The 8,292-nt window shown below is 41.0% G+C and overlaps 1 protein-coding gene across 3 annotated transcripts in view; it reads left to right on the plus strand.

Moving 5' to 3' along the window:
- Positions 1–5,557, plus strand: part of RAP1A (RAP1A, member of RAS oncogene family) — a 54,623-nt gene extending 49,066 nt beyond the window's left edge. For all 3 annotated transcript variants that reach the window (XM_054711416.1, XM_054711415.1, XM_054711414.1), the window contains 3 exons: positions 219–362; positions 1,605–1,720; positions 4,867–5,557. In XM_054711416.1, the coding sequence (XP_054567391.1) occupies positions 219–362; positions 1,605–1,691 (231 nt within the window). In that variant the 3' untranslated portion in view covers positions 1,692–1,720; positions 4,867–5,557. The remainder of the gene's footprint in view (positions 1–218; positions 363–1,604; positions 1,721–4,866) is intronic.
- Positions 5,558–8,292: the final 2,735 nt, after the last annotated feature.

The following is an 8,292-nucleotide window of genomic DNA, read 5'->3' on the forward strand; positions in this document are numbered from 1 at the left end:
TAGCAGATCAATGTAGTAAGATCTCTTCCATAATTTTTCTGTCTCTTCCCCTGCCATCCACCTTCTCTCTCTAGCACTCATGCACATTCCTTTTTTTAAGCACTTGGTGAAGCATATGGTCCTCATTTACACATTGCAATTGGTGACAGATAGTTGCTTACTCATAAGGATAAGTAACAAGTATGTTAGTGTTCGTTTTCTGTCATTTCTTCCCACAGGTTCCAATGATTTTGGTTGGCAATAAATGTGACCTGGAAGATGAGCGAGTAGTTGGCAAAGAACAGGGTCAGAATTTAGCAAGACAGTGGTGTAACTGTGCCTTTTTAGAATCTTCTGCAAAGTCAAAGATCAACGTTAATGAGGTAACCTCTAGCTGCTGGGCAGCACAGACAAGTGTCTTTTTAGTCTCCTTTAAGTTAACAGCCGAAAACTATTTAAGAAAAAAAAAATAATTCTTTTAAACAGTCTTGATTCTACCAATTTATAGAAATCACTAAGTAATTCTTTGTTTGCATAAAGTCACTTTAATGACTGTAATGAAGACATTCATATTTATATGCAAAGAGGACGTTTAAGTTAAAGGAATATGTTTAAAGCCCTGCTAAGCCTCATCAGGGGTGGGGAACCTTCTTTCTGCCCAGGGTCATTTGGATACTTATAACATCATTCTCGGGCCATACACAATTATCAAATTAAAAATTAGCCTGCTGTATTTGGTCAAACATTTAATTAGCTCACCCCTAATGCCTTGGCAGGACCAGACCAAATGATTTCGTGGGCCTTATACGGCCTGCGGGCTGGATGTTCCCCATCCCTGCTCTAGACATGTGCCAGAAAGTAGTATATGAAAATTGTCACATCACCCGTGTATTGTACAATTGCTTATGCAGATATGTATGAATAGGTTATAAAGTCAGTAGGAAACCACAAAAATTAAATAGTTAATATAGTGAATTTATAGAGAAACATACTACCTCATGGATATCACAGAATTTGGTGTTTTGAGTCCTGCCTCCCTTTAGTGCATGACTCAAAGGGAGGAATCTGAGTGTGACTGTAATTCACTCTCTTTTTGGCCTGATACAGCAGGTGCACAAGGCTTTTTTTGTCCATGACGTAAGCACTCCACTATCTTAAGAACGTAGCTGTGGATAGGAATGCTTAACAAGTAAGCTGCCTGACTGGGTGTAAAGGGCCAAAGTTGACCGGATCCCTAAAAGATTGGTGCAGTCCCCAGCTGCCACCACCAACCAAGCAAAAGCTTGAAGTTCCCTTTACTTTTGTTCTTTTCAACATCATTTTTTAAAGACTGTTTTTTCCTTTCCTGGAAGCGCATAAGCTTCACTTGCTGGTATGCTCGCCATGTGTAGCATCTCAGGTAATCCCAGAATTCAGCTCGCTCACAGCATGGTGGGAGCGGGGAGCAGGCTAGGTTATCACAGCCTTGTGTGTTCTCTTGCTGTTCCTCTCTGGCCCTTGGTTCTATAAGTCTTTTTATCCGACTCATGTTTTATCAGAGTAATATTTAACAGAACCAAGATTGTTTTGTGGAACAAGGTCTCAAATGTTGGTTGAATAAGTACATTTTTCTTGTTTTCATTTAGATATTTTATGACCTGGTCAGACAGATCAATAGAAAAACACCAGTGGAAAAGAAGAAGCCTAAAAAGAAATCCTGCCTGCTGCTTTAGGCCCACAGTGAGCAGCAGCTCTGAGCCAGGTGAGTGCCGAAGGCAGAGCACGTGCCTCTCTTGTCCTTGACTTTGTTTTGGGCTGTCTCCAACCTTCACCACTTCCCATGGCACCTGTTGAGCTATTTCCAGCTTCTGTAACTTGTAAATGTGATACCTCACTGTAGCTATGCTCATCTTGTGGGTAATTTGTCTCTCTTCCCACGATATTCTAAGCTGTGTTAGAGAAGGCCCGTGTCTGTTTCGCTCACCACGGTGTCCCCAGTGCCTGGTGTAGTGGTTGAGTGAATAGAATGGCCACCAAGGTCACTCCCAAATTCATGCCAAATTAAAGTGGAACAGTGAAACAAAAGGGCTTGCAGAAAGGCTGAAGCGCACATTTGATGAATTTTTCCAAAGTGAACATACTCATATCTGAATAAGAATCTCCTCCCCCAAATGGAACCCCTGCCCTGAATCCTCACAACATGGGTTAGTTTTGCCTCTCTGAAATTAACATAAACAAAAACGTCTGGCTTAATTTATGTCTGGCTTCTTTTACTCAAAAATGTGAGAGTCTTTTTGAAAATTATCCTGATTGCATATAGTAATAGTTCATTTTTATTACATGACTATCCTGGCAATATGTTTATATATTCTGCTGTTGATGGGCATCCGGGTTCTTTTGGGGACTAGCACTGGTAATTCTGCTGCACATATTCTTGTACAAGTCTTTGTACACGTGTGCATGTATTTGTTTGGTGTATATCCAGGAATGGCATGGCCAGGCTGTACACTGGGTGTATGGGCAGCTTTAGTAGACACTGCTAAAAAAGTTTGTCAAAGTAGTTGCACCACTTGCACACCTGCCAGCAGTTATGAGTTCCTCCTTCCCCAACTTTAGTGTTGTTGGTCGTTTTGACTGGGTGTGTGGTGCTACGTCAGTGTGGTTTTGGTAGTTGCTTTATCTCAGGTCCAGTTGACTTCTTTCCAATGTTTTGTCGGGAGGCTTCGAAGTAGTAATTGACTGTAAATTTGCGTAAGTTTTTGTTAAGTGAGCCAAGCAGCGCTAGCCTTGAAGCTGCCTATCAAGTAAGAAACCAGGCCCTGTGGGGCCATTTGTTTGTTTGTTTGTTTTTTGTAATTCTGTATTTAACAATTTCTGCTTTTCTTCATCAACGGCATAAGCAATACCATAAAAGAATATGTTTACACAATGGAGTTATGGTGTAATTTGTAAACTTGGTCTGTTTAGAGGAAAGTCAAGTTCCCACTTGAGAATTGGTTGTGCTAATTCCTCCTCTTGGGCCTGTTCAGTAGATCCTCTTGCAGAGCCCCACATTAGCTGGAACGTGCCTCCTTAGAGAGATGAGTGAATGTCTCTCTCAAGGGAAACAGCTGGGTAGCAGTTTCAAAGAAAGTAGAGGAAAGCGGGCAGAAGGGCAGGGGGCATGGCATCACCTCTGGGAGTTGGATTCAGGGAAGACTGCTTCCGGCCAAATGGTTGTTTGAGGCTTAGTGAAATCGATTCATTAGCTATAAATCATCAGCTCCCTGAAAGTGGTTATTGTTAAAATTGCTGGTGCTTGTGTGTGTTTAGGTAAGGGTGCAAGGTAGGGGAAACAAGGGCTCTGTTCCTGATCTGGAGTATATTAACTCTCTTAGAGTTGACTGGCCTGTGTATGTCATTACCTTGGCTGGTCCAAGTTTAATTTCCAATTCTCAGAAATGTCCATTAAACTTATACTTAAAGGAAGAGGTGCCATCTCCTGGCCTCTTGTGAAAATTCGCCCTCACACATCCTACAGTGTATTGTGAGATTTGCCTTAGAGGAAAGATCTTGGCCTAGATCTAGAAATGAGACTTTCATCCTGGTTGCATAAATTCTTAGGCTCTGCTATGTAATTCAACTCATAACATAGTTAATAAGTCACCTGAGCTCTCTGTGAGTGTTTGGGAATAGGCCACTTAGCAGTTGGAATACTTTGCATGCAGAGCATTTTGTCCTGATTACGACTTGAGGGCCGTGTTGATCCCATTTGAAAAGTACTGCGTTACGGGGTAAACATTTTGTTTTTCGTCAGAGTATGTGAAGCTTGAGGGTAGCTTATCTAGCCTTAGCCTTTAGGCAAAATTGTACTGAAATATGTTAATCTCTTTCTAATGTGTAACACTTTTAAAGATCCTGGAGAGAAATTCATTTTTGGAAAATTCTTCCTTTAACCTAACTCTTTCCTGCTGAGCAATGAGACTGTCAGCCTTCTGCCTTTGTATACGGGGATCAGCTCTGTCAGTGTCTTTTCCTAACCTGAATTATAAGTGGTAACCCTAATAGGCACAGTCCTAAAATAGTTGAGGAAAGACTTTCCCATGGACTGGCTGGTGTGGCTCAGTTGGTTGTGTATCATCCCGAGCACCAAAGGTTGCAGGTTTGATTCCCATCAGGGCACATGCCCAGGTTGTGGGCTCAGACTCCAGTAGGAGGCATGCAGGAGGCAGCTGATCAGGAGGCAGCTGATCAATGTTTCACTCTCACATCGATGTTTCTCTCTCTGTTCCTCTCCCTTCCTCTCTCTCTAAAAAACAATAAAAAAAATTTTTTTTTTTAAATTCCAATAGAAAGAGTTTGCAGGTGGATGCTGTTTCCTTGGTGGAAAGGAACTTTCAGAATAAAATTATAATAGGATAGAAATAAAACAAATAGTTTTCCTCGCCCTAGCCGGCTTGGCTCAGTGGATAAAGCGTTAGCCTGTGGTCTGAAGGGTCCCAGGTTTGATTCCGGCCAAGGGCATATGCCTGGGTTGTGGGCTTGATCCCCAGTAGGGGGCATGCAGGAGACAGCCAATCAGTGATTCTCTCTCATCATTGATGTTTCTATCTCTCTCTCCTTCTCCCTTCCTCTCTGAAATCAATAAAGAAATATATATTTTTTAAAAATATTTTTCCTCTTTATAGACAGGACTGTCAGGTATATTGTAAAACACTAAGTATAATAAAACTACTTTTTAAACACTTTTAAAGGGAGTTTAAAATAGCCCTGTTACTGGAGCTGCTTAGTATAATTTCTCTAGTAATGATCAGCCAAAACCATTGTTTCTTTCTATATTATTAAATATCTGCTTGTTTACTGTTATGTTCTGACATCAAGAGATTAACCATATATATAATATATGTCTGTATCTATTCAACATTCTAGATTACAGGAATGAAGAACTGTTGCCTAATTGGAAAGTGCCAGCATTCCAGACTTCAAAAAATAAATCTGAAGCGGCTTCTCCTGTTTTATATATTATGTGAAGAATTTAGATCTTATATTGGTTTGCACAAGTTCCCTGGAGAGAAAAAAAATTGCTCTGTGTATATCTCTCAGAAAATAAGACAATAGTATTTCTCCTTTGCAATAGCAGTTATAACAGATGTGAAAATAAATATACTTGACTCTAATATGATTATACAAAAGAGCATGGATGCATTTCAGAAGTTAGATATTGCTACTATAATCAAATGATTTCATATTGACCTTTTTATCATGATTCCTCCCGTCAGGCACTAAACGTTGAACCATTATACTTTATATCTGTAATGATATAGATGATGAAATTCCCCCTCAAACTCATTACAGCAGATAACTTTTTTGAGTCATTGACTTCATTTTATATTTAAAAATTATGAAATATCATTCTGTCATTATATTCTAATTAAAATTGTTTGTGCATAATGCTTTGGAAAAATGGGTCTTTTATAGGAAAAAACTGGGATAACTGATTTCTATGGCTTTCAAAGCTAAAATATATAATATACTAAACCAACTCTAATATTGCTTCTTGTGTTTTACTGTCAGATTAAATTACAGCTTTTATGAATGATTAAATTTTAGTACATTTTCATTTGGTTTGTGTGTTTTTGTTATTGTTTATAGATTTAAGGCCTTTATTTTATAATGACCACATCGTTTTAAATGCAACAGGTAGCTCCTTTCTGCCTGGAACCTGCAGAGCACTTGGCTTGAAACCCCTAAGTAACTGGTAATTTCTCTGAGAACAGACCTCCCACTGTCTGTTCTGGATGTATTTATTCCTACTATACAGTAACATACAGCGGGCTACCTAGAATAGTTTTGTATATTCTCTCTTGATCTTAAAGAATGTATCTTATTGAATAAAATGTCCCACTGTGTATTATTTTTATATGTAAAAAGATAAGTTTAATACTGTATCAGGGTTTAACTTTTGCAAATCTTCCATGGCTTGTAACTTCATTAAGGGAATCTTTTTGCCATTGTTAATTTGTGCGTATGAATCCACCAATGAAATGTCATGTAAAATGTTCACATTTGCTTTATGGTAGGTTGAGGAATCTGAGAGAAGTGAGTGTGAGTGAAGTCGCATAGGTGCTTTTGCTTTGACTCTCTGCAGAGTAGCATAACAGTGATAGTCTGGAAAGTACTGCTCAGTCAAAATTTTAGCTGGCTATAGGGTGATGCTTTTCTTTTCCTTCCCAGTTTTTTCTTTCTTTCTTTCCCTCCCTCCCTCCCTCCCTCCCTCCCTCCCTCCCTCCCTCCCTCCCTTCCTTCCTCCCTCCCTCCGTCCCTCAAAAGATGGAAAGATGGGGCTTAAGTAGGACATGGACAAAGGGTGATATGACCTATGTATTCTCCATAGAAGTCGAGCAAAACAGCTTGTTAGCCAGTTACATCTGGAGAAGGAAAGGACAAGCTTAGGGACCCCTGTGCCTTGTCCCTGACTGTTAGGAAGACACCAGAACTAGGAAGCCCGCATCTTTGCTCAGGGATCTAGATGCTGGCTCATAGCCACGGGGGAGAGGCAGCACTACGTTCACACCTCGCTGAGACTTTCCAGGAGTGTGGTCAGCCAGTTATGAAATTGAAATTTTAAACTCAGATTTCAAGTGTAAGCTCTGACCAACTTGGAAAACTCTTGACTAACTTGGAAAATGTCAAGTGCTGTATAAAAAAAAAAAAAAGGAAATTGTATTCCTTTGAGTTTCTAATAAACTTAGTTAACTAATACTTTACCTCCTGTTGATCCACTTATACTTATGTCTGGGATTGAGGGGCCAAATATCTGGTAAATGCAATAAATTAAAAACAAAAAAATACGTGAAGCATTAGGGCCAGTCTGTCCAGGAGAGGGTGGCATATTTTAAGGTCCTTAAGTCATTTTTGCTTTAAGACTCACCTCTCCAAACATCCCCTTGGACTTAAAATCATAGATATCTCACAAACGAGTGAAAAATTATGAATATTACCTATTACATAGACTATGTAGTTACTTGCCAGATCAAGTAGAAATCATTAAATAAGAATAACTCCAAGTTACAGTCTGCTTGATTATGTAAACTTGGTGTCCTCTATTTTAGAACAGGGTACAGAAGGATGACAGGTGCAGGATTACTTTGTCACGATCTTGGGATGGAGGTAGGACTGTGAATAAAAAGGCCCGGCAGCCACGCAGTCCTCGCAGCGTGTGCCTGGCTGAATCAGACAGGCGTTGCGATCTCAGGAATCTGCCGGGCTGAGCAAGACAGAAAGGTGTCCTGTGCAAGGTGAGACAGGTGTGCTTTGGTATTGTCCCTGTGTGAACTCGCAGCCTTGGTTCCAGAGGGAGGGTGCCTGAAAGTCCAATGGATTTTCATCGCTCCACAAGTCCTTCATGTCTGAATCTCGTGACAAGTAGCCGAGAACTGGCACCATATTAGTATTTGCAGCTACGTAAAGTGTGATGGCCTTGCTTGTATGAGGATGATGCAATGCAAAGGAGACTTGATGTCACCACTGATGGTCAGCCAGCGTTTTCCTGCTAACACCCAAACAACTTTAGTGGTGCAGTGGTACTCCAGACAACCTCGTCTTAGAAATGAACAGTCAATACGTAACGTAGCTATACTTTGATCCTCCACGAGGGGGAGCTTCAACATCAGTTCACATTTCTTCAAGCATTGAGTTAAAAGTGTGTATTGGAGCCATTTGTTCGGTAAACACTGCGTGCCTCACTAAGAGGCATGAAGGCCTTCCCACCAGAGGGTGCCATCCGAGCGGGCAGGGAAGACACACAGGCAGTCGATCAGTTATGCATAGTGTTGTCAGTTATCGAGCCGCGGCCACAGGGCTCGTTCTCGTAGGAATGTTTGGTGTGTTTCTCTCCCCTACAACTCTGAGCCCATCTCTGTGCGGCCCCTCCACCTGCCGTCATCACTGGCCACCATTTGCTCCTCAGTGAAACCGCCTGCTGCTTTGAAGCTAGAATGTACTTGGCAAAAGTTAATCCTTGGGAAGATACTGATCTTTATTTTATTACCAACTTGATTAAAACAGGTTACTTGATCTGAAGCTGTTGGTCTCCACTCGTGAGCATTCTTCATTTTCTGGACCTGCCAGTTTCCACTATTGGGCCTCATTATGTTGCGAGGTACATTGGTCCGTCCGCGTACATGTCTGAGTTCTGTGTTTAGGTCTGAGGGGCAGAGAGAGAGAGAGAGAGGTTGCCTCAGCATTTCCTGGGTGAGCCCTCACAAAATCTCCGGAGACGTAAGATAGGCTGGTATAAACTGTGTGTGTGGTGAAACCAAACTGAAGAAATCCTCAGGTATTCGGAGGAGGAAA

This window comes from Eptesicus fuscus, chromosome 22 (genome assembly GCF_027574615.1).
Source record: "Eptesicus fuscus isolate TK198812 chromosome 22, DD_ASM_mEF_20220401, whole genome shotgun sequence".
Classification (NCBI taxonomy): domain Eukaryota; kingdom Metazoa; phylum Chordata; class Mammalia; order Chiroptera; family Vespertilionidae; genus Eptesicus; species Eptesicus fuscus.